This window comes from Ceratotherium simum, chromosome 28, assembly GCF_057802395.1.
Source record: "Ceratotherium simum simum isolate JZ-2026a chromosome 28, ASM5780239v1, whole genome shotgun sequence".
Lineage (NCBI taxonomy): Eukaryota > Metazoa > Chordata > Mammalia > Perissodactyla > Rhinocerotidae > Ceratotherium > Ceratotherium simum.
In genome coordinates this window covers 24,893,435-24,921,214 of record NC_141927.1, presented here as the reverse complement: position 1 = coordinate 24,921,214, position 27,780 = coordinate 24,893,435, and the positions used below count along the sequence as shown (strand labels likewise).

Here is a 27,780-nt window from a genome sequence, read left to right as displayed (position 1 = left end):
AGCAGGGTTTTTTGTTTTTGTTTTAAATTTGGATGCATTTAGGCGGGGCATACATTCTCAGATTAGTCAGAGGCCGCCTATCCCTGTTAGCCTCACACAGGTATACTTGCTTGACCCCTGAGTAAAGGCAGTTTGCAACCTTTTCTCAAGGATTATTAGACTTTGTACTTATTCAATAGCACTAACAAGGAGCAGCCGTACAGCAAACCCAGACGGCGGGTCACAAACCTAGAGTGATCTGCGCAGGCGCAGCCGGCGCCAAGAAAGGCGGGGGTGGGAGGTCAGGCGCGGCGCGGCGAGAGCGGCGATCCACTGCGCATGACCGCCCCGCGTTGCCAAGGCAGCGGGAAGGAGTATCACGGAAGAGGAGCTGTGCTAAGCTGCCGGCTCTGGCCTGACTGGTTCTTGAGGCGGTCTTGATCAGGGCAAAGCAGATGAGGGGGTGAGTCTGCTGCAATGTGATGGCCAACCACCTAGAAGCCCGGGGATTCCGAAGAGCAAGGGGAATTGGCCCAAACGGACGTCAGGGCTATGGCCGACCTTTCTGACGAGACCTTCAAGTCCGTTACTGATGACGTACGGAGTTCTGGTTCATTCAGCTCTTCTGGAGGACTGCACCCCTGGCCCCATTCCTCTGGGAGCAACCCTGAGGGTGGAAAGCCCACTACATGCTTGGAATATCGAGACAAACAATCTGAGCTTTCGGACTACAAAAGTTATGAAAAGAAGTTCAGTAGAAAGTGGATCAACTACCTCAAGGGCAAAGAAACTAACTCTGAACAGTACCAACCAGACACTAAACTTCAAACAGAAATCACTCGGGCATCTGATGAAGAACTGAATGCCCTGCAGTCTTTTTGCACCATTAAAATAAACCTGATCCATCATAGAGCGAACTCGAAGGAGAAAAAGAGCAGCAGACATAAAAAGCTGCAGTTTAGATTGGATGCAGAGGCTTCAGAGAGAGATGCCTTAAACTGTACTGTCCCTGATGAGCTTTTGAACAGAATCTATTTTAAAAACATGAGGACAACACCAAAACAGGTGGCGACAGCTAAGCAACACATTTCTTCTCGGTGTCCCAATTGTAACAGAAAAAGAGCAGAACTGGCCCAATCTGCCTTCCTGAAACAAAAGAAGACTTTTCTGGAGTCATTTCTACTCCAAGAGAAAATAGATGAACATCTTCACACTAAAGACTTTCTTACCCTTATTGGAGAAATACATCAAGGCCTTCCCAGGCTCTCAGATGACCCCAGAATAATCTGGAAAAGACTGAATGAGAAAAGTCAGATCTGATACTCTGGTTTTGAAAGGTCAGATACAGAGCTGAAGATGTAGCAGAATGGACATGGCGCTTGTCATTCATCTTTTTCTCTACCACTTCTCAAACTACTGACTCTAACAAACAAGAGATGGTATTTATTAATGATAATGTGTAATGTAGATAGAGGTTTCTGTTGTGTATTTGAATAATTATGATCATTTCTACAGACACTTTGGAAACTAACTTAAGACTTCACTATGCTTCCTTCACAGATTTGAAGACTAAAAACTTTCCAATACATTTTTCAGATTATAGAGGGCAACATTGTATATGGAATAGTGACAAAGTTTTAATAACAATCCAGGAGAGAGATGTTGGTAGATTGGACTAGGGTTTTGACAGTACAGACAGAAAGAAGTACAGAGATGTAAGAGATACTTAGGAAGAAATAATTGACAGTCTTTGGTGAAGAAATGGATATGAGGATTTAATAAAAGGTAAATGTTAAGAATGTTACTACATTTCTAACTTGTGCACTTGGATGAATGATAATTTCATTAAGATAGGAACATTGGAAGAGAATCATCTTCGATGGGAGTGATTAAGAGTGTGATTATTTGGACATGGTTAGTTTGAGGCATATTTGAGACATCCACATTGAGACGTTAAGGAAACATTTGGTTATTTGTGCTTGCAGTCTAAAGGAATTTCTAGCCTAGAGATTTGAAATAGAAGGTGGGGGGTGGGGATCATTGACATATAGTTGAAATTGAAGTCATAGATTGGGTGAGCACTTCTGGAAGAGAGTAGAGTGAGAAGAGAGGAGGCACTGTGACTAACTCCTGAGAAATTCAACAGTTAATGGCTGGGTAGAGGAGAATAAGCCAGAAAAGGATGTTGGGAAGAAATTATCATAGAAGGATAAAGGAAACCAGGAATGTGTAGTGTCATAGAGGCCAAGGAAAGAGAATATTTCAAGAAGGATGGATTATGGAAGCATGCCAATGCAACAGAAAGTTCACATGAGATGATTTAGTCATGTGTGGGGTTCTGTGGCCTTAGCAACAGCCACTTCACTTACAGAAATTGGGCATATAAAGTGGATTGAGGCATAAATGTAAGGTAAAGATAATGAAGAATATGAAGATAGACTACTTGAAAAGTTTAGCTGTGGAGGGAGAGACAGGGGAAGCTAGAGGTAGATGTATAATTAAGAGAAGAATGCTTGAACAAATCATCTAAAAAACCATTTTGGTCATAAGGATTTTATGAAACTTCTCTTGTTCATCCTAATTTCCATTCTGATGAAACAATGTCTTCCCCTGAAGAATACCATGGTATTTTGGAAATACATTTATTGGGGAAAATGTTAGATGGCAATATTAGAAATTATATGATTTATTTTCTCTATAAAAATATAAATCCTGGAATTAGTGACTGTACCTAGAGGTCATTTTTCTACATGTCTAACAGCTAAGCTATCACAATCAAAAAGAAATCTGTTTATAAAAATCAGCACAAAACAGTCATTGTATCATATTCCAATATTACTCTTTGGGTTTAGACCTTCATTCGTGTATAAAAATACACTTTTTTTCCTGTAAAATTTAGCATATTTCCTCTTAGTAAGTCATTCCTAAATAAAATGGAAAAGTCATTATCATTTTCATAGTAACTTTTTATTTGAAATCCACATTATGTCATGCTTTATCTTTGGCATCTCAATATATTCACATTTCACATAATCAAAATTCTGAATAATTCCCATTTAGAATTCCCCCATTAAAGGTCAAAATCTACTTCTTTAGTCAACTAAGCTAGAATTCTTCAAGTCATCTTTTGTTCCTCCTTTTTTTTTTATTGTCAACCCCCAAGCTAATTATTTTTCCGCAAGACCGTTAGACCGTTCTTCTTCAGTATCTTTTGGCCATGACTGCTCATTTCCATCTCATTACCTCTTTCCTCATTATGCCAGCCCTCCCACTCCTAATTTCTCTCCTCTTGAGTCCATTCTCCACAGAGTTGTCAGAATTATTTTTTTAACACACAAATCTGTTCAAGTAATTCCCTTGATTAAACAAACAAACAAAAAAACCCTAAATAGTTTATCAGTGCTATAGAAATAGTTCAAATTAATTAATGCCATACAGAGGTTCTTTAATATCCGACCTAAATTTACCTATCTACCTTCATCTCCTATTCTCCCCTCTCTATGTTTAAGCTTGTCTAGAAGACTTGCAATTCCCTGAGCCCTCTTGTTCTTTGTACCACTATGGCTTACAAGTACACATTTGTTTTGCTCAAATTCTCTTAACTGTCTTTTCCAGCTGGTGTATTCTTCTTTTTCTTTTTTTTTAGTTTTCATATTTTATTATAGTAAATAGGTAGTATATTTACATGGTTCAAAAATCAAAAGGAGGGGCCAGGTTGGTGGCATAGTGGTTAAGTTTGTGCGCTCCGCTTCGTCAGCCAAGGGTTCACAGGTTCGGATCCCGGGAGTGGACATATGCACAGCTTATCAACCCATGCTGTGGCAGGCATCCCACATATAAAGTAGAAGAAGATGGGCATGGATGTTAGCCCAGGGCCAATCTTCCTCAGCAAAAAGAGGAGGATTGGCAACAGATATTAGCTCAGCGCTAATCTTCCTCACCAAAAAAAAAAAAAAAAAAAAATCAAAAGGATATTAAAAGGTATAGTATGCAAAGTCTCCCTTTCACCCTGTTACCGTCCCACTTCATTCTGTGTTGGCCTGCCAGACCCCTGCCCTGCCAGGGTTAACTCTTTATACTCGCCAGATAAGGGGGCAATCAGGAATCCCGGGATGAGGGCAGAGGTAGAGGGAATTCAGGAAATTGGGGAGTGGTCACTTACCAACCAGGACAGAGTATTTCTATATTTTAACCAGGACAAGCTGATTAGTGTGTGTGGGCTGAATATTCATGTTACCTATAAGTAGCCATTTATATTATTTTCTTATATATTCCTCCAGTGTTTCTTTATGGAAATACAAACACCAAAGATAATTTACCATGTATGCTCTTCTGCACTTTGGGTTTTTTTTGCTATTTTTTTCTTGTGATTCTCTTTCCCTCCCTCCCTCCCTCCCTCTCTCTCTCTCTCTCTCCCCCCCCCCCCATATATATACAATATAACATAAAATTTGCCATTTTAACCATGGCTAATTTTACCATTCAGTGGCACTACTTACATTTACAATGTTGTGCAACTGTCACCACTATTTCCAAAATTTTTCGTCACCCCAAACAGAAACACTAGACCCATTAAGCAATAGCTCTCCATTCTCCCCTTCCTCCAGTCCCTGGTAACCTCTACTGTATTTTCCATTTCTATGAATTTGCTTATTCTGGATATTTCATGTAAATGGAATCATAATATTTGTTCTTTTGTGCCTGGCTTATTTTACTGCATGCTGTTTTCAAGATTCATCCATGTTGTAGCAGAATTTCATTCTTTTATATGACTGAATAATATATCATTGTATGTATATACATGAGATGTATATTTATTTATTCATCTACTGATGAACACTTGGGTTGTTTCCGCTTTTTGGTTATTGTGAATAATGCTGTTATGAACACTGGTGAACAAGTATCTGAACACCCGTTTTCAATCCTTTGGGTCTAAGAGTAGAATTGCTGGATCCTTGGTAATTCTACATTTAACTTTTTGAGGAGCCAAATTGTTTCCACAGCAGTTACAGCACTTTACATTTCCACCAGTACTGTACAAGGGTTCCAAGTTATCCACATCCTTGCCAACATTTATTTTCCATTTTTAAAAATTATAAGCATTTTAATAGGTGTAAAGTTGTATTTCATTTTGCTTTGCATTTGCATTTGACTAATGTGAGCATCTTTTCATGTGCTTATTGGCCAATTGTGTTTCTTCTTTAAAGAAGTGTCTCTTTGAAGTCCTTTGCCCCTTTTTAAAATTGGGTTGTTTTGACTATTTTTTTGAGTTGCAGGAGTTATTGATATGTTCTGGATATGAAACCCTTATCAGATATATGAGTTGCAAATATTTTCTTCCATTCTGTGGGTTTTTTCAGTCTCTTGATAGTGTCATTTGGTGCACCAAAGTTTTTAATTTTAATCAAGTCAAATTTGTCTATTTTTTTCTTTTGTTGTCTGTGTTTTTAGTGTCATATTTAAGAAACCATTGCCAAATCTAAGGTCATATAGGTTTGTCCCTATGTGTTCTTCTAAGAGTTCTATAGTCTTAGGTCTTATGTTTAGGTCTTTAATCCATTTTGAGTTAATTTTTTCTTTATGTTGTGAGATACAGTTTCATTCTTTTGCATGTGGATGTCCAGTTTTTCCAGCACCATTGTTGAAGAGACTGTTCTTTCTTCATTGAATAATCTTGGCACCCTTGTAAAAATCAGTTCACCATAAATATGAGGGTTATTTCTAGACACTAAATTCTGTTCCATTGATCTATATGTCTATCTTTATGTCAGTACCACACTGTTTTGATTACTGTGCTTTGTAACTAGTTTTAAAATCATTAAATGTGAAATCTCCATCTCTGTTCTTTTTCAATATTGTTTTGGTTATTCAGGGTCACTTGAGATTCTATATGAATTTAAGGATGGGTTTTTCCATTTTGCAAAAAAAGTCCTTGGAATTTTGACAGGGATTGCGTTGAATTGTATATTGCTATGATAGTATTATATTTTACCGATATTAAGTCTTTCAATCCATGCACAAGGGATATCTTTTCATTTATTTAGGTCTTTAATTTCTTTCAGTTAATTTCTTTTCAATTTTCTTGTAGTTTTTAGTGTATAAGTCATGTGCCTTCTTTGTTGAATTTATTTCTAAGTATCTTGTTCCCTTGTTTGCTATTCTAAATGGATTTTTTTTTTCCAGTCTAATTTCATTTTGGATGTTCATTGCTAGTACATAGAAATGCAACTGATTTTTGCATGTTGATTTTGTATCCTGAAAATTTGCTGAATTCATTTATTTGCTCTAATAGTTTTTGTGTGTGTGTGTGTGAGGACGATTAGCCCTGAGCTAACATCTTTTGCCAATCCTCCTCTTTTTGCTGAGGAAGATTGACCCTGGGCTAATATCCATGCCCATCTACCTCTACTTTGTATGTGGATGCCTGCCACAGCACGGCTTGATAAGCAGTGCATAGGTCCATGCGCGAGATCTGGACCTGTGACCCCTGGGCCACTGAAGCAGAGCACGTGAACTTAACTACTATGCCACCGGGCCTGTCCCTCTAATAGTTTTTTGTAAATGGATTCTTTAGGTTTTTCTAACTATAAGATTATATTTGCAAATAGAGATAATTTTACTTCTTCCTTCTAATTTGGATAACTTTTTTTCGCCTTGCCTAATTGTCCTGGCTCTAACTTCTAGTACTTAGAAGGTAGATGAAAGCAGGCATCTGTGTCTGGTTCCTGGTCTTAGGGGAAGAGCTTTCAATCTTTCACTATTGAATATAATGTTAATTGTGGGTTTTTCATATATGGCCTTTTCCATGTTGAGGAAGTTCTCTTCTATTCTTCATTAACTGAATTTTTTTTTTTAATCATAAAAGGATGTTGGATTTTGTCAAAGGCTTTTCTGTATCAGTTGAGATGATCGTGTGGTTTGGTCTACACTTTAACCTAGGCTAAAACCTCACCTTCTTTGTACTCATCCCTTTACCCTTAAACACTAACTAATCAGAATTAAAGGCTGTAGCCTGTATGCTCCTAAGACATGTATATAAATTGATATTATAACACTTGTGTCTTAATTAATATACTTTTCTTCCTGACTTGATTGTGAGCAACTCAAGGGTAGAGACTCTATCTTACATCACATCTATGGTGCTTAGCACAGTGCCTTGCACATGATGGTGCTCAACAGAAGTTTTGTGGATGAAAAAATAAGTGCATCCAAACAATGAGATTTAATATGTCTTTTGCACCAAAAGAAGAAAATAATCTGCTAGCATACTCTTTTCTGTCAATGTTTTGCCTTTGTGTAACTGTTTTCTGTAATTCTTCTCTCTTTTTTCTCCATGGGCTGGATTTCCTTTTATCATGTGTATACGTACATTTTCTCAGTGGCAAATGAGTGAAATGTTTTTTGATAAGACATCTTTCCAGAAAGTATGCGACTAATACAGTATTCATTTTAAAGAATTAATATAAAAACATTTCTCTGGAATCCACATTTTCAGATAGAAAAAATTCATCTGAGTTGTTAATTTTAAAGATAAGTCATGAATTTCTGTGATTTTGAAATGGGGTAAAATTCTTGATGCCAAAACTTGAACATCATTTTTTATTGCCTCTGAATAAATTCAAAAGGAATGAATATCCTTTCTCCAAACTCTTTATAGTTGCACCCAAGAGATTCCAGTACAGCTGAAAAGGAAAGTCCATCAGATCAGAAACTAAGAAACCACATATCCCCAATGCACTAAAACTGTATCCAGCAAGTTGGTACAGGATTATACAAATATGTAATTTATATAATTATAGTATACAAATTACATAAATATGCATCTATTCAGTTTATGTTTTTTCATCTAGATTTTTAATTTAAAAAATTCTGAAACAAATCTATGCATTTAAAAAACATTATAATAATGAAATCCTTGAAACAGAAGTTAAGTAATGTGCCAGATTGAGAGAAAAGAAAGTTCAGTCCTGAACATCTGAGTCATTCAAATTCCAATCTCAGAACTGTTTAGCAATGTTTGGGACATCCAGCTCAGAATACCTCCAATTTTAAACATGTTCGTTTATTTCATGATGAAGCCTAATATAGTAACTTAGTTGTTTCTGTAGTAACATAGCTAAACAGGTTGCAAAGAAATAGGAATTGTGGCTCTACGTGGGTGTGGGCTTTCCCCGAATTTTGTCTGGAATTGACAGATGAAAAATACATACACAAATAGTTAATTTGAGAAACAGAAAAGGAAAAGATAGCTGAACTTCTATTCTCGGTCTAGTCTCGGCTTCTACTCTCTATTCTTTGGAATAGAGAATTCAGAAGTTTTCCAATTTGCAGTAGACTCAAATGACAGTGAAAATTGCAAAATTCTATCAGGGTGGCTCAAATAATCCTAAGGCCTAGTTTTGATGAGCCCGCTGTTTGTTGCAGTATTAATTGAGGTTCAGGAGAAAGTATGTTGTGGTCCTCCCACCCAAAATTTGCTTTGGATGTCAAGACTGATGACCCCATGCGATGCCTGAGAGGGTATGAAAAGGTTTCTTACTCACATAATGAGGGCTTCTGGGGGGCATAGGGCAGACTCCCAAGCAGATCCTAAAATGGATTGAGAGAGAGGAAAGGAGACTGGTATGGCTTTTATTGTAATTAGGGCGTGGGGCTGAGGTGTGGATTCCCACCTATGGACTGAGGCTCCCATGGTTTGAACTTCCTGCCGGGACCAAAAAAGGGAGCATCTGGGCTTTCTTATCAGCTGGCCCAACTGTTTGGCAGAAGGGCGGGACTGTCAAACATCAAAAATGGAATCAGATTCTTTATTATAATTCACCCCTGATGTTTGACTGATGATGGAAATACGCCATTTCATTTAATTAAATTTTAACTTGCTTAAGTATGACATAATGGTGTTCCATGAGGCTTGTAGCCTGAGACAGGTAAGGGTGGTGAAAGTTCCATTGAACACCTTATTCAAGAGCCCAGCATTGTGTATTTTTAGAAGTGAAATGGTCACTCAACAATATCTGGAACTCCAAAGTGGATAGTATGGTTTGAATATGTACAGAGATATGTGTAACCTTGATTTATATTTTCAGTATCTATTTGGCAAGGGATTCTCATAGTCATTTTCCCCAAAGAAGGAAACCTTGGATGAGTAACTACTGTTGCTGCCATTGGCGGAACCAGATGACTAGCCCATTGGCAGTGGTCCAGTAGTCTGTAAAAATGCACAGATGGAGACAATTGTTGGCCAGGGTAAGATGACTGCCTAAAGTTTAGCTAATTTTGTTGACCATTGATTGGATCCCATTCTTTATCAAGGATGTCTGGATTAATGAATGAAAAGCAGGAGCCCTCTAGTAGGCTCCATCACAAATAGTTTTGATGCTGTCTATAAAGTGTATATTCCTGTTGCTCTTCACTCCTTTGATCCCAAAGGGCTCCCCAGGTAGCCAAGGGCAAGGGACCGAGGACAGAAGGAGCCACTCTCTTCTGTAGAGGGGATACTCCAGAGGGCCTGGACTTAGCTCTGTCCTGTAGGTGACATTTCTGTCTCAACAAGGAGGCTCTGGTGGCTGTGCTGAGCTTGTAGAATGCTGCCTTGGGACTCATGGAAAGGTATTGAGCTTCACAGGCTCAGAGCCTGTGAGAACCTCTGTTTCCAGGAGAGCTCAGTGTGCAGTCAGCAGTTGCCACTCTAATGGTGTATAGCGTGGAACTGAGGAAAGGCAGTTTCTCACATCAGAAATCCATGGGCAACTTAAGGTCACCATGGGTGGTCCAGAGATTTCAGGAAGTATGAGAGGAAGTTACAAAAGCCTCTACAGTGAATGATTCTCTAGGGGCAGGGAGAGGGAACACTAATGAGAGTGACTGTTGTATTGCAATTTGGAGATTCTAGAACGCTTTGTTGTAGGGGCCCCAACTCAAGATGGGCCAGATTGTGAATAACAGCATAAATAGGCATAAGTAAAATTTGTAAATGAGGAATATTTTGCTTCCAGATCAAAAAGGCCTAAAAGGTATTGGGCTTGTTTTAACATTGTGCACGTGGACAGGGTCAATTGCTTCTTCTTGACAGTGTGAGACATGCAGAAGTCCTCAGCTTACCAAACAATTTTTAGGAGTTTAACTGGAGTTACCGAGCTTTGCGCTATGAGCAGAGAAATGCCAAACCTCCTTTTTTGAGCTCCCCCTCATTTCTCATCTTCTTCTTTATTTTTAGTTTTGTCTTCTTATCTAAAAAGAGATTTATTGTATTTCATGCAATTGGGAGTACCAGCAGTCAAGTCACCTAGAAAAAATTTTAATGCATTTAAAAATAAAATAAAAACTCTGTGCGTGTGTGTGTGCGAGTGAAGGAGGTAGGACAGATGCACAAAGTTCTAGTCACATACAATCCCTGGGAGAGAAAGGTTTAGGGGGTAAAAACCCATCCACTGTTCCTGGAGAATAAATTTCTCTCTTAAATGCGGGAATATTTCTGTAGCCTCTGGAGTTTATCTCACAGAGCTCTAGGGCAGCAAGTTTTCCAAAAGTCAGGATACAGTAATGCACACCCCTGGAGAGATTTTCTCCTATAATGAGGTGGTGATGAGACAAAACCAAAACAAAACAGAAGAAACATTTCTACAACCACTCTCTTCAAGACACCACTATACATATGATATTTCGTATTTTCATTTCACAGTATTGGCCACACAGATAAACTTATTAACTCTTTAGCAAAATATTGATTCTTTAGGGAAAAAAAGAAGTGAGAAATATTGCATCCTTCTGTTAGAGAGTCAGTGGCTCTGAGTTTGGTTGGTTCCTTTGGGACAGGAGACAGCGCTCAATGTCTGAGGCTGTATGTATGGTAAACATTGCATCAAGTGTCCTTGAATTTGTCAGCACAGGTCATCAGTGGCCGATCACCCCAGGAGCTTGTCCTTGGAAGGGCTGGATGGCTGATTGGGTGACCATGCACTGAGTGGGATCTTGGCCAGCGATCATGGTGACTTGCTGGATCCAGGAGAGCTGCTGTCTATCTGTGAGCTGGCTGAACTACTGCTGTCCTGCTTGGATTGTGGTCTGTGCATTTGGTTGAGCATTAGTGGAAAGGGTCTGAGTGCCTATACCAGCTAGGACAGCAGATCTGCAGCACATGTGGGATCTTTCCTGTGTTGATACTGTTCTACTGCATCAGTTGCATGGTCTGTGCAGGACCACTCTGGGCTTGCTGGGCTTGGTCCTGTGGCTGGATCTGGACAACATGATCTGCTGATCTGATCCAACCTGCAGCTTCCCAAGTATGGTCTGGCCCCACTGATTCCACATTATGAGGATCTGCCTGAGCTGGGTGGTGGTCATGGAGCTGGTGGTCTGCTGGTCTTGCTCCTGGCCCTGGACAAGAGCGGACTGCTGAGCCAGGGTGGACTAGTACTGGATGGGCTCAGCAGGACGCACACTGATGCACCTGCTCCTGACGCACTGGCAATTTCAATCATCTCTTGGAATAGTGTCATTGAAAAAGGTCAGCTGATCATATTTTGTAATTGCCATGGCAGTATCACTCATCTATAGACTTTTGGCACTTGTTTTCCTCTGGGAGATCCTCAGATAAAATTTTGGCCTTCTTAGCAAAGAGCACAGGATCTTCTCACTGCTCATCTCCACATCTTCAAACAGATATCTTTCATTGTTACCTGTACCCAGGTATCTTTCATTGTTAAATTCTGGACTTCTTCCCTGGCCCAAGACCGGTATTATGGACCTTGCTGGGCATCACTGCTGCTGGAACCACAACGTCCTCCTTTTGTCAAGGAGTTCAGGAAGGCTGATGAGTGACCCTGGAACTTCTGAGGTGTTGGGCAATGTGGAGGCCAGGTCAGGCAGAGGGAGGGGACAAAACAAGAGTGGGGCAAAGCCGAGGTGGCAGATGTAAATCTCTTTTATCTCTTCTTGTATTGATCACTTTGTCACCAAATCTGCTCCCAGCACAGATTTTTCTCAAAGTAACAGAATTTCCCACCCCTGCTTTCAGGACACATTTAATTGCTATTCTCTGACTTCTTCTCATTATCCGTAGTTCATCCCCAATACTGTCAACTCAGAGATCTTTTGGATCACCCTATATAAATTAATTCTTCCTTCCCATCAATTACTTTCCACCTGATGCCCATGGTTATTTCCCTTAATGGGTTTTTAAATCATCTTATTTCATGTTTAATTTCTAAATTATCTCTTTCATTTTTGTTTTACCCCACTGGAATCTCCTTGAAACTGGGACCCTATATGAATTCCTTGGATCACTGCCATAGTTTGAGACAATAAAAACATATGACAGAATAGCATAGCGTGAAGATCTGGCCTGCAGGCAGGCAGAAGTCATGCTTTATGGGTGCAAGCACCCCCAGTGAGAGAATTACAACTGCTGCAGGTATCTATACCTTAACTTAGCTGGGGTAAGAGGCAGGCCCATTGAAGTGAGATGTGGGAATCTTCCCAAGGGTAACTGTGGCTCAAGGACGCTCCATTGGTTTGACCCCAAAGTTGTTGGAAGTGTGCACAGACCAAGACTCTTCCTACCCAATCTTCCTTCCTTCTCTTACTCCTTCTAGAGGTTTCAAACTGCATTGTAGTCTAAAGGTTTTCCTCACCTTCCATTGCTCTCCCTCTCTTAATAAATCTCTTGTGCCTGCAATCCCATGTTAGCCCCTGCTTCTCAATGGACCCAAACTAATGCAGTACTCTGTATAAAAGAATTCATTTATTCATCAATAAAAATTTAAGGAGGACTTATTATTTTGTAAATACTAGGAATTTAAGGAATAAGACATGACACTGCCTTCAAGGAATTTAAAGTCTTTTTAGAACACGAAAATATAAGCAGGGGCTGGCCCAGTGGCGGAGTGGTTAAGTTCCCGCGTTCCACTTCAGCAGCCTGGGCTTTGCCAGTTCTGCTCTTGGGCACAGACCTACACACCGCTCATCCAGCCAAGCTGTGGTGGCATCCCACATGGAAGAACTGCAACTCTACAACTATGATATACAACTATATACTGGGGCTTTGGGGAGAAAACAGAAAAAGAGGAAGTTTGGCAACATATGTTAGTGCACGGCCAATCTTCCTCAAAAAACAAACAAACAAACAAAAAAACTCAAATATGTAAACTAATACAATGTGGTCAGTACAGTGATAAATATATTCTGAGTACAGTCACGTGCTGGATAACGACAAACCAAATATACGACAGTGGTCCCGTAAGATTAGTACCACATAGCCTAGCTGTGTAGTAGGCTATACCTTCTAGGTTTGTGTAAGTACACTCTATGATGTTTACACAATGACGAAATCACCTAATGATGCATTTCTCAGAACATATCCCCATTATTAAGCGATGCATGGCTATATAATCAGAGAACATGGCATTTTTAAGGAAATTTATCCAAGAGAATATACTATCTGAGCAAAGTGTTCAAGGATGTAATTCTGGAGTGAAAAGAATGAAGATATGAGAATGGAGACATTGGCATAGGGCAAATCATAGAATATCCACCTTAATAAGCTTAAATTTTGCTTTGTAATTTGTGAAGGTGCATTTTTTGCTAGGGCTGCCATAACAAAGTACCACAAACTGGGTGGCTTAAACAACAGAAACTTATTGTCTCACAGTTCTAGAGGCTAGAAGTCAGAAATAAAAGTGTTGGCAGGGTTGGTTTCTTCTGAGGGCTGTGAGAGAGAATGTCTTCCACGCCTCTTGCCTACTTTCTGGTGATTTGCTGATGATTTTCAGTGTTTCTTGGCTTATAGAAACATCACCCCAATCACTGCCTTCATGTTCACATTGCATTCTCTCCATGTGCATGTCTGTGTCCAAATTTTCCCTTTTTATAAGGACGCCAGTCATATTGGATTAGGGCCCACCCCAATGATCTCATTTTAACCTGACTACCTCTTTAAAGACCTTATCTCCAAGTAAGGTCACATTCTGAGGTACTAGGGGTTAGGACCTCAACATATAAATTTTGGAGGGAACACAATTCAAACCATAACAGAGGGGGTGGTAAAGCAGACGAATAAAATACCCAGAATTTCATTTTAGTTAAATCATTCTAGAATCTTAGTTGAAGATAGATATTCAAGGTAATGATTTTCAACCATGGCTGCACATTAGAATTATCTGAGAAGCTTTCAAAATATATCAATGCCCGGGACTTCCTTCTACATATCCTGATTTAATTGTCATGGATCGGAGATCTGGCAGTAGTATTTTTAAAAATCTTCCCAAGAGAGTGTAATATGCAACTACATTTAGTACTACTGTTTTGGGATGATAAGACTTGAGGCAGGAAGACCAATTTGGAGGCTGTTTCGTTAATCAAGGAAAGAGATAATAAGGCTGTGCAACATGGCGCCAGCAGTGGGAAAGAGGAAGAGAGGAAGAGATAGATGGTTTCTAGAAACAGGAAGCAAATCAGCAGGACCCGATGACTGATTAAATGAGGGGGTGGTCGAGAAGAGCAAAAGGTGACGCCTCTGTTCCCATCAGGTACACGCCAGTGTTGGCGGCAGATGTTAAAGATAAAAGAAGTTTGTTCTCTTGGGGGAAAGCATAATAATTGCACTGATTGAGTTTTTAACAATGAAACTTGTTATTTTGAGATAATTGTAGGTTCACTTACAGTTCTAAGAAATAATACAGAGAGATCCTATGTCTCATTGACCCAGTTTCTCTCATAACAGCTTGCAAATCTACAGTACAATATCTCAACAGAATGTTGACACTGATACAGTGGAGAACAGTTCCATCACCACAGGGATATGTTGAGTTGGCGGTGCCTGGAGATTGTGGTCAAGTAAGACTTGTTAAGGTGGCATTCTGTAAGTGTTCCTTACCTACTTTTGGTCACTCTAAGGTACCAGAAATCTGCCCAAACTAAGTAAGAACCACCTACTTCAGGTACCTCAATATGATAATACACAGAGGAATTTTCTAAACTTAGGATTTTATGTAATGCATCTCTAGCAGAGTTGGAAATACACGTAGGAGCCATTTCACCTATAGGACAAGATCTACTCGGGGAAGTTGTTCATACACACACACTCACACATGCACACCCAAAGATGCATGCACATATATACCACAAGCATGTACATGCACAGATGCAACTCTTATTAAAAGACACAAAATTTTGTGTGTGGCCACTGTACAAATCCCTCACATTTGAAGAGAGTGACGATTCTGTCTTTTAAAGGGTGTATTTTCATTTTAACCACAGCCAAAAAAAAAAAAGAGATTAAAAACAGCTGGAACATATGTCTATTTTCACCTCCTCCATCTGGAACTTTGTTTTTTGGGTATCACAGACATTTTCCAAACAAAACTCTGCTGAACAAAATGATAAATGTGGAAGAGACATGTATGATTCTCTTTTTCTTTGAAGAGCTTTATAGAATCCAAAGCATTGGTGTGTTTTCAAACATAAAACTAAACCTTTGAACATCACAAATAGAATTTGCTTTCGATGAGTGATGTGACATTTAATTTATATTTGAAATTAGGCGATGCTGTTAATTACGATGCTGGCACTTTAATCAGTAGATCCTATTTACCTGGGAAGTAAAAATGAAGTTTATTATATGTTGATATTTGAATAGAACAGACAACAAAAATAATGTTTTAGCTATTCTTTCAAGTTTCTGTCAGTAATTTACTCTCTAATTCATCTTTTTCTTTAAATCTCCCAACCAAAAATATGGTAGCTAGACCCTTATCATGTCATGCCCCAATTTCTATAACTTTCTTACTCTTTCTCTGACTACAATATGCTTTTATATCAATACATTCTACATAATAATTCCAGGTTACTCTTTAAAACTGCTTTGGTAACATCTCTCCCATTGCGTATAGACTAAAATCCAAAATCTTTGACTTTTATTACATAGGTTCTACTTTAGTTTTCGACAAGGATTAAGAGCCCAGGTTTTAAAAGTCTTTGTTTCAAATTCCAGTTCTTCCAATTACGAAGGTTCCAATTTGCAAAGATTCATTGTTCTAACTCAACTGATGAATTCTGAGGGTCTGAAATTAGGTAACGGTAGAGGAAATAGATGAAAAATGGGAAAAGATTGGGGATAATAAAGTGGATTAACCTTGGGGAATTGATTAAAAGACAGAAAAAGGTATCAAGCATGATATTTACCTTAAGCTACTGTGTGGATTACCTGAGAGAGAGAATCCAGGAAAGAGAGGGGTTTGGTAGAATGAGGAGGAAATCATTCTTTTGAATTTGGTGTATGACACCTAGGTGAACATATTTCCTCCACAGCAGTTAAGAGCCAGAGGAAAAGAGCAGAGGCCAAGATAAAATTTTGGAGGCAGTCAAAAATTGTAATTGCTGTGTTCATCCAACATAAGACCATTAAATATAAATTCACTCCACTACAGAAAAATATAGCCTTTGAGTATAGCATATTTAAAACACTCATTTCTACTGGATAATAAAGCAATAAAATTAAAGTGTATTCCATAAAAATGACAGAAACAGTATTAAACAAAAGTTCACATAAAAATCTTGGTACCATTTACCTTGAACTTTTGGCTCAATATAAGATGATTCAAAAATTATGGCTACTTGACTATCTCAGCAGCTGTTTTCACAAAGACGAAAGATACAGACTTGGGATTCATGGTTAAATGGTATTTATTAGACTAGGAGAAGTATGGGGGCTGGGAGAGGTCATGGCTACTCTTTTGCTCTACATTTAGGGAACTTCTTTTGATTTGTGACCAAGCACGTAGTTTTGAAATAAGTGAGAAAGGAGAGGGTCACCTGTCTAACAAACTAGATTACCCTAGGGCAGTGAACCAGGTGACAGAGGGAGTCAGATGGCCCTCACATTCCTGTAGGAGAAGATATTTTTCACAGTTCTGGACTATATCCACTCAACATAAAACAGAATCTGATAACAATTATGGGTTGCTAGTGCACAGTGAGAAGTCAAATACCAAAGCCAATCCTTGCCAAGTTTTTCTTTGTATTTTAACCACATGATCCATATTCTTCATTAGGCTATCCTTCATCTGTCTAAACAACAGGCTGTTGTTAGCTTATAAAACTTAACCATTCTTAGCCCAGATGCTAGTGCCTGCTTTTTTAAAGTTATAACAGAATGGAGATTTTTGTATTTCACATAATTACAGAAAAAGCGAATTGAAAAACAAAAAACAAAACCAAATCTTTCTAAGAATGCTCGGGAGGATTTAATGGAGCAACATCTACTGTTACAACAGTCAGAGGCAATGATTCTCCATTTCTTCTGGGAAAAGCTGAGGAGAACTTTCTGACAGCTTCGAGAGAGGCACTATGTTGGATAGACTGCATGGGCTCGTTGAAAGTGAAGTTCAGGTGAAGGCTGACTTGGGTTGAGTTGATTTTGTGCTGCTCAGAAGCCCAACTATTGGATCATGGAGAATCATTTTTAATTTGCACTTATTTTATTTTTGTGACCTTGAGGATTTTTTTCATGTTGATTAGCTATTTGCATGTTTCTTATCTTGTGATTTGTTGTTTTCATTTCCTTTTTGCCCAGTTCTATATGGAATGTTCTATTTTTTTCTCATAGACATAAGGAGCTTTTCATTTACCCATGGGATCAGTTATCTTTTTTCTATCAGATATGTATAAATATATTTTTTCACTTTTAGAGAACATTAAAATATGAATGGTGAAAGGAAATATTTTAAAAATAAGGATAAAAGAATTAAATACACTTTAACCTAAATTCTAAAAATATATGTATAAACATAGTGATTTTGATAAAGATGACGAACTACACCAAATGTATTAACAATCGCTGTCTGCATATAATAGGATTACTTTAATATTTTGCTTTGTACATTTATGTTCTTTTCAAAATTTCAACAATGAACATGTATTATTTTAAAACATTATGGAAAACCACAACATTTTGGATAAAGAAATCTAATGTTCTTAAAATTAAGATATCAATATGTATATATGTTATTGTTTTGTTTTGTTTTATTTTCCCTCTCATTTTTTTCTATGCATATATTTTTTCTACATTGACACCAATCCTGTATACACAATGTTAAGGATATTTTTCATTTGTGGTCTGTTAGCATCTTTGAATATCTTTCCTACATTCTAGCAATTTCTCAAAGTCCTGCCTTTCCAACGTAGAAGTTATAAAACTCACCTTCCCAGTCTCCTTTGCAGCTATAGAACAGACATGTCACCTAGGTTACACCAGATTGAATCCCTAGCATGAGATTTGTATTTAGAAGTAGGTAGAGTGAGGAGGTGGTCACGTATGCAGTAATCAATATTCTGATAATCATGGTAGCAGAAGCAGCTGTTCTTTGGACATGGTGATGGTGAGGATCCAACCCTGAGCATTTCAGGTGCTGAGGGGAGATGGACACTGGTGTTTTCTCTGGAAAAGCCCTCATGGTGTGGCTGGGCAATGGATTTGGCTATTTAGTTTTAGGATTTTACTTTCTAGCCTTCCAAAAGACTCTGAGAGCTCCAAAATATTCTTTAGCCTATATTTTTTCTGATTAAAATAGCCAGAGTAGGCTCTATATTTCCAACAAAGAGCACTGTCCAATGACTTGCTTTTGTTTGTATTTGTTTTCTTTCTTTCAATATTGCATTAATTTTAAATAGCTTCTGCATACTTTCACTATTTAAATGTGCCATAATTTATTTACTGTTTCACCATCCATAGAATATTTCATTTGTTTTCATTCTATCAACATAATAAAAAATGCTACACTCAACATTTACATGAAAATATAAATCTAATTATGCTTTCTTCCAAAGCAGATATTCCCAGGAAAGGAATTATCAAATCAAAAGGTTTTATACTTTTCAATACTTTTTACAAATTTTGCCAATATTTTCATCATCATAACCCTCCCAGGCATGGTTAAAGGAATTCAGAGGTCATTACGGCTGAGCATAATGGATGAAGGAAAATTTATATCACATGAGATTAGAGAAAAAGGGTCTGGTCATATCATGTGGGGTTTCTAAGTAATGGTAAGGAGCTAGGTTTTTTTTTGTTTTTGTTTTTGAGGAAGATTGGCCCTGAGCTAACATTTGTTGCCAATCTTCCTCCTTTATCCTTTTTTCTCCCCAAAGCCCCAGTAGATAGTTGTATGTCATAGTTGTACATCCTTCTACTTCCTCTATGTGGGACGCCACCTCAGCATGGCTTGATGAGTGGTGCAGAGGTTCACGCCCAGGATCTGAACTGGCGAACCCTGGGCCTAGGAAGGTATTAAAGAAAGAACTAAAATAATCTGATATACATTTTTTTTTTAATGATCACCCTCATTGTTTTATTGCAAAGAGGAAGAGCCATTAGGAGATTCTTGCTGGAATCTAGGCTAGAGATGATGGTGGCTTGGACTTGGTTGTTAATGAAATAAGAAAGACTTGAAAGTTTTGGGATACATTTTGGAAGTATAACTGATAGAATTTACGGATATATCGGATATGAGAATTGAGAGAAAGTGGACTCATGGTAATAAACAGCTTTTGACTTGGACAACTAGAGATGGATGGTGGTGAGATGGAGAAAACTAAGGGAGGATTAGATTTATGGAACAGGGCAAGAAATGTAGGGTTCTGTTTGACCCCGTTAAGTTCAGTGTACCTTTTGGATATTATTGTGGAAATTTAAAATCAGCAGTTGGATATACATATTTTGAGTTTGTGAGTAGAGATCAGATACTGATTTATTAACATATGGAGATTAAAGCCTTAGCATCGGGTGAGGTCACCTGTTGATAAAGAGGCCAAGGGTAAGGCCCCTGGGCAATCTGATAGGTAGAAGCCAAGCAGAGCAAGGAGACAGAGTAAGTAGATGAAAAAGAGTAGCTATATGGGGCAAAAGGTCCTATATTTATTGACTTTTGGAATGACTTTTAGATTCTGCTTCCTCTCCCTATTTTTTGTTCTATTTATGACATATTGAACTGTAAAAACTTTCCATACATCAGAGACACAGACTGTTTGTTATGCTTGAATTCCCCCTATTTATCTTTTCTTTGTTTCATTTATATTTTGATATTTCCTTCATTTTTCGTAGTCAAATCTATTGATTTTTTAATGTACTATATAATGCATTGCTTTTTTTTTTTTGCTTTAAGTGTCCATCCAAAATCTACTAAACATTGACCAATGTATTTCTCTCATTTTTTTATGTATTCTTAAAAAAAAAAAAAAAAAAACTAGCTCTTTAATTCATCTGGAATGTGTTTTGGTAACTGAGCAGACATTTGTTGAAACTATGGAGTGAATCTTGGTCAGCCAATCTTGCTGCCAAGGTTCTTCCCACTGAGAGGATTTCCCTCATTCAGTGTCCTGCATCCTACCCGTAAGAGGGGCATCAGGAGACCCTACTGTCTGAGCCAATAGCTTCTTTTTGGTGCAGTTTTGTGAGCCTTAGGATTTTTTTTTTTTTTTTTTTTTTGTAGCTAAGCAGTGATTAATCTCTGTTAACCAAGTTTGGTCATGTTAGCCTCCCAACTATTCTATTTGAATCTGTTGCTTTTAATTAATCCCAGAAATCTTATTGAGTCATGCTCTTTAAACAGGGTCACACCCTCATGTCCCCCTCCCTTTTTTCCCCCAAATATTCCAAGTCTTAGTGCTAGTTCTCTTTTATTTCTGTTTAAGGGATTTAGCTTCAGTGTATGAATAAGATATCATGGTCTGAGGTAGCCTGGCTGCTTAAATACCTTCTCAATTTGCACTGCAGTATTCCCCAGTGCACCTCAGCCAATCTGTGTTCCAGTTGGATGTGGTTTTTAATAAGAGCCATCATCAATTTTGTTAGAAGCAGGCCAAGAGGAGGTGTTTTGGAGAGGGAATCTGGCATCCCTAATTCCAAATGCTTAAATTCTTCAGTTGTGTTTTTTTTTTTTAATTGTTTTTTTCAGCACACCAACTTTAGGAGCATCAGAGAATTTAACTGCTTGAATTCAGCTGGGAACATGTGGGCAGCCATTTGCTCTGTCCACCAAATATTTCCACTTCTCCTTCTGGGCATGTGGTAGGACTGCAATTCTTAGCCCCCCTGAAACTGTGATCATCCCATTTGCATGGGCCAATGTAAAAGAGAACAATAGATACCTGCCTCGAATGAGAAACAAATCTTTGTTGTTTTAGGTCACTTACTTTACGGGGTGGTTTATTATTAGAGTATTATAGATCACCTCCTGACTGATACAGAATTGGTACCTTAAAGTGAGTTACCATGGGACTAACCTGGTTTGAAAATTTAATTTAAAAAAGAAGATATATTGTTACTAGTTACACTCAGAAGTGATACAGTAAAAATTAATTAAGAAATCATTTGTGCACATCCTTGAGGGAAGGCTGCGTGTGGGCAAAGAACTTCATCCACGTGGGTGTGCTCATAATGGTTACATTGTTGTACATCAGGGTAAAACTATAATTTTGTGACAAAGCACAGACCAAGAAATTGAAAGAAAATACTCATATAAAGATCTACTCACCACATGATAATAATAAAACTTGAATAAAAATAAACATAAAGCCCAAATATAAGACTGCCTGATTTAAACAAACCAAAACCTCATGGCCTTGTGAAGTAAAGGCCTCTTTTGTTGATTTTGCCTAGGACAATGTAAGACCTTTCAATTTGGCCCATGTAGCACTCTATTCAGTTTAGAAGAGTTTTCTGTAATTGTTGATTCTATGGTAATTGTTTTCATTTATTTTTTAGGAACAATCTAATGCCTTCCTTCTATCACTACTATCTATCCTAACATTTTATCAGATTCTTCCATGTTACTTTCATCTATTTGCCTGCATTCTGAGAGAATTTCACAAATCTATGCTTCATATCAAGTCTTCAATTTTCTGCAGAAGTCTTCCCCTTAGTGTCTATAACCCTCATTTTAATTGTGCATTATACATTTCTTTTTATTCTAAACCCAATGTCTTTACCTCTCATATTGTTGTCTATTCAAAACAATATTCTGACTACCTTCAAGACATAAACTTGCAATATAGAGATGATTGCAGAAGGTTTCCAAGCAAGTTAAGAGCAGTGACCTAACTTCAGATTGCTTTTATTTTATTTTAAAATTTCATACAAAGCATCTATCGGCTAACAATTTATTTCACTGTCCCTTTCAGTTGGTCTCATAGATGGTGGAAGCTCCTCTCAGATTTGACAATTGATTGACTCTCAATCTTTGATTCCCATTTTATTGTGAGTTTTATATATTTCTCATAGATATCTTTATTTGCTTGAAAAAATGGGATAGTTTGAATCACAGACACCATTTTTCTCTTCAGACATGTAGAGAATCTGACTGGGATGACTAAAGGTGATTTGTGAAATTATACTCATTATTGTTTTGCACAGTCACAAGCATTAAGACCATTGAGAAGGAAATGATAGAGATGCTTCCAGCCCCTTTTCCCAAATCAAAGGCACATTTAGTTACTTTTAAATTTTTTTGCTAATAAAAATCACAAGTATGTTCTTTTTGAATGAGAGTAGTGTTCTAGATGTCAGGTGACGAGTCTCCTGACTGTTCTATTATAAATATATCCATTTTCATGAAAATATATTAACTATTAAACCAACAACAGTGAATATAGCATCTTAGAATAATGGAAATAACAATTAGGTAAAGAGAAATAACATGTCTTTAAATATCTCAAAAGTCATTTTTGCGTTTGCATTTTTGACAAAGAGAAGTTCATCAAAATATCCTACTTTTGGCATTTGAATATACTGGCCCTGAATGAAATGAATATCAAATAAATATTAAAATTTATCTTTAATCTTGAAGTCTTCAAAGATATTTTACAATCATCAAAAAAGCAATTGAGGAAAAAAGTAAGAAGCATACCCTAAATTTGTTGAACAGCTTTGACTCTTGTTGAGTTAAAGAAATCTGGGTGAAAGATATGCTGGTAACTACTAGAGATACATATTTAAACACAAACATACTCTCAAGTAGAGAACGATTACTAATTGTGAAAGTACGTATCGTTAACACAGTGCCAAAAATTGCCTGTGGTTTATTGTATTACAATATCTTAAAGAAGATCTTTAAATAGAAGGGCACATTTTTTTTCTGTAAACTGAAATGTTAAATCAATTTAAATAAAGTGGTTTCAATAAATCTTGTGGGAAACCCATAATGACTGCACATTATGGCACCGGAATTTTTGTTTCTAAATATATCACATAAAAATTATCTAGAAAAATAAGATATTAAGAAGTCTCTTCCTTTAACATACACAATCCCTACATGTATTTATGCATACGTCTTCTAGAAGTGTACCTGATGAGTTCAATAATTCCCTGAATTAAATAATTTTTAATATACCTATAGCTAATGGCCCACTTTGGATATATCCTTTTGAGATGAAAATGGCAAAGCCATGTGGAGAGAGTTAAAATGACGAATAAATTAAATCCAGTAGGATCACATCTTATAGTCAGTTATTGGGTGTCTGCTTCAGTGCAAAGCTTAGTTCTTTGTAGAGAAGAGAAGACATTAGGAACCTCTCAAATGTGACTTTCTATTTCATTATTACTTTGTTCTTTGGAAGTAGTAGGATGGTGAGGTTGGAGACAGTTTGAGGACAGAAGGGTGGCCTTTCTTGGCAGAGTTCCTCTACTGCTGTGGCTCACAACACCTTAAAGAAACAACCTTCAGCTCCGAGCATCTCTTATTTCAAGTTCTGCCACAGAAGTTCTGTGGAACTTTCCCAATCCTGCTCAAGCATTTTGATAATCAGATCCCTAGAGGTCTTTGTTAAATGTAGATGTTTTCATGGAAAAGATAACACTTTAACTCCTAGGCATTAACAGAGGAGCAGCACTGGGATTTTGAGGGGCACCTGTGCTTTGAATGACAGCATGTGAGCTTAGAAAGGAGGCAGAAAGGAGAGCAGGGATGCTGATTGGGATACATATGAAAGTCTTTCAAATGAAAGTTTTACTTCCTTTATATATTTTCCTAGCAACCTCCAGACTGCTTCCAAAACTCTGGCTTCAAGGAACCAAAAATAATCACATATAACACTTCACACAAACCATGGTTGTGCTAAGAAGTTCAAGCTCAAGAAATTCTTACCAAACACTTCTCATAGTCAGTGTCTTAGTAATGTAAATCTTGAGAGAGGTAATTATTTTAAAATCATATAATTGTCCTATGGTGTTAAATGCCTGTGTACCCAGTGTGGGGGTGGGGTACGGGTCAGAAGCATGCTTTCATACTCTGAACTCTAAATTATTGTGATGAAGATACACTCTCTTATTTTCAATTCTCTTTCTTCAATGCTTGAAGGGGAGATTAGAATAATGGTGCCATCTTGTTCCTCATTAAAAAGTCCAACAAGGACAAGGAAAATTTAGATTTTTATCTTACTATGCTCACTTGGACTTTTATTGGCCGTATATTTAATGCTATTACACTTGCACTATTGGAGCCAAAAGTTCGTATCAAATTTATTGTTATTATTTTAACGTTCTGAAACAGATTAGCCACACAATTTGGAAAAAGATTCAAATGAAAGATGGATGCATTTTCAGCTTATATCTCAAGTTTTTATTATAGCTGACGTTGGACAATTTTCAAATGAGAGAAATGACATAAGAAGTGACTGGGCCATCTGCTTTGCTTCTCTTATTTCTTATGACAATTAATCATCCAATTTTTGTTAAGACTGCTAATTTTGGCCACTTGAATCAGCTTTAATACCATTAAAACTAGTAAAAAATGTTTCTTAAACCACATCCCATTTATTGGGCTATACTTCTCAGCATATCGATAAATTTAGATTTTACTCTTTTTAGTTAAATTAAAATAAGCAACATTTATTTTATATATATACAATAGGATAAAGATCATTGTGTGTGTGTGTGTATGTGTGTGTGTGTGTGATGGAGGATAAAAGCTTGACTGGAATTGTAGTATGCACAAACATAAGAGGCAATGACCAGGTTCTAACAAATGATACTATGTGATATATAAAGTGTATTTATATTTAATAAGGATATTTTCATTCAAAGTCAACATCTCGCTTTCTTGCAGGTCCCCACTCAAAATACATTTCATAACTGCACAAAGGACTGATTAAAAAAAAATCTTGTAGACACATTCTGATCTATTTTTAACTTGAATTGCTACACGCAAGATTTGAGATTGCATCATATATAGAATAAGAGAGCCAAGAGACAACCAAATTTAGCCACCTTTGTGTGGAATGCAGACTTGCATACATTATTGGGAATTAAAGAAGTTTATATAGAAAAATAAAAGAGGTATCAAAGTCTGATTACTAATTTTGCTCTGCCACTAGTAGTCAACTGCATTTTGTCTAAATAAATCCCACTGGGCTTCAATTTTGTCACCCAATAAGAAGCATCTTTTCTAGAGTTTTTGAATTGTTCATTCAGATTTTTAAGTATAATTAGAACTATTAAAATGTTAAGTAAAAAAGAATTCAGAGAGGTATGACAAAGAAAGTGAAATCGAACTAAAATTTCACTGTTTTTCCATTCATGTCATTTTGTAAATACATAGGAGCAGTGTTTGGTGCAGGCTGCTAATCAGAGCTGTTTCAGGGGCTGCCCTGTGCTGAGCAGGCAGAGAGAAGAACTGGACAAGTGGATCCCTCCGCATCTCTGCTGAGCCCACGTGGAGTGGGTCTGCTTTGGTGACTTTTATTATTTACATACCCAACAAGTATTTTCTTGGAATAGAGAATTTCTGGGCTAAATAAGATCTAGAAGTGACTGATAAATGATTCCTAATATCCCTTTTAAAATTAATCTACTATTTTAGTATACTATCTCTTATGAACCTGAAAATATAGTAAAATTTCCCCACAGTAGTTATCTTTCTTTTACTTCAGTTTATAAGCTGATATTAACACATTTACATTTGTACACACTGGATTTTTCTTTAAATGACTCAAAGTAAAATTTATTACTATTGCATTATGACTTTAGTTACTTTGCTTTAATAATCAGTAATAGACAAATCAGTTTATATGGTGGACATAGAATAGGACAAATCAACTCCAAATCAACTTCCTAGGACATATTCTGACATCAACCTTGCCTCATTACATGAATGAGCTAAAATTTTAAAAAATAATTAAGAAATAATTTTTTTTTCACCATTGGGAACATTGTAATCCCAGAACTAACATTTTAATTGTTCTGAATAGGAAAATATGAAATCCTGTATAGAATATAAATGTAAAAATTATTTATGTCTATAGTTATACTCTAAGGAAAATTATAACCTTAATTGTTTCTGTAACTGAAATATAATTAGAAATACATCAAACTAAACATTTAACTTAAGTACAAAAAAATAAGGCAAAAGAAAGAAATTAACACTGATGAGGGCCGGCCCCGTGGCTTAGCGGTTAAGTGCCGGCACTCCGCTACTGGTGGCCCAGGTTTGGATCCCGGGCATGCACTGACACACTGCTTCTCTGGCCGTGCTGGGGCAGCATCCCAGATACAGCAACTAGAAGGATGTGCAACTATGGCATACAACTATCTACTGGGGCTTTGGGGGAAAAAGAAAAAAGGAGGAGGATTGGCAATAGATGTTAGCTCAGAGCCGGTCTTCCTCAGCAAAAAGAGGAGGATTAGCATGGATTTTAGCTCAGGGCTGATCTTCCTCACCAAAAAAAATAAATAATAAAATGAACACTGATGAAACTTGAAAATTGTGAATTAGAAAACGAACAAACCTACTGATTGAAAAAGTCTGTTTCTATAGCAAGATCGATAATAAAAATACCCGTCAGGTGTTATTAAGACACAAAGAAAGAAAAGAAAAATATATGACATTAGAAATTATAAAGCAGATATATTCACAATAGCAGGAAAGGTTAAAGAATTATAAAGATCATTATGTCAGTCTCACGTCAATAATTGTGTACATTCAGATAAAATGGGTAATGTTCTAGAATACTAATAAATTACTAAAAGTGATTTGAATAGAAGGAGAAAACCTATACAAATTAAGACCTATGGGAAAATTTTTGTTAATTGTTTATCATTAAAAGAGAAGCTAGGCTCAGGTGATTCTTTCTAACATTTTTATTTTAGTCAAAATACTACAGATGACAAAAAGTTGGAGAGCATCTTAACTTCTTCTTCTTATTATAATTTTATTACCAAATACTGATGAAGAAGGCAGGAACAAAGGATTAGCCAAGAACATAAATATCTAAGAATAAACTACAGAAGTTGTAGAAGTCTTTTACCCAGAAAATTATAAAACATTATTGAGAGACATTAACAAAGATCTAAATAAATATACACATATACCAAGTACATGGATTGGAAGACTCAATATTGTAATGTCAATTCTACCTAAATTTATATATGAATTTCCTCTCAATAAAAATCTCTCTTCTTTTGGTAGAAATTGACAAGCTGATTCTAAATTGTGAAATGCAAAGGTCCTTGAATAGCCAGGACAAATCTGAAGAAAGGAAAAGTATTATAAAAGTCCTTATATAACAAGTAAAACGTATAGTTGAGAAAGGAAAACAAATCTCAGACTTACTATGTGTGTATCAGTTTGTATGAGGTATGGCCCTATTGGACAATCTGAGCATCCTCACCAGTTCACTATTCTCAAATGATCCTTCCCTGAATCCGAGACACTACTTAGTTTTATTACTCGGAGTAAGTGATGCAGATGGTAGTATCTCAAAAACCCTAAACTTTGTCATTAGAAGGTAGTAGAAAACACGCTTCTCTTCTTTTAG

General features: G+C 37.0%; 1 protein-coding gene and 1 pseudogene across 1 annotated transcript; one reads left to right on the top strand and one right to left on the bottom strand.

Annotated features, from left to right (window-relative positions):
* The first annotated feature begins 489 nt into the window (after positions 1–489).
* On the top strand, positions 490–2,930 carry C28H8orf48 (chromosome 28 C8orf48 homolog). The gene is given in 2 exon segments (XM_014786306.2): positions 490–1,402; positions 1,405–2,930. Coding segments are annotated over 2 exon segments (909 nt in total). The 5' UTR covers positions 490–531; the 3' UTR covers positions 1,443–2,930.
* Positions 2,931–10,872: 7,942 nt separating this feature from the next.
* Positions 10,873–27,780, bottom strand: part of LOC147913338 (nuclear transcription factor Y subunit gamma pseudogene) — a 161,087-nt pseudogene continuing 144,179 nt past the window's right edge.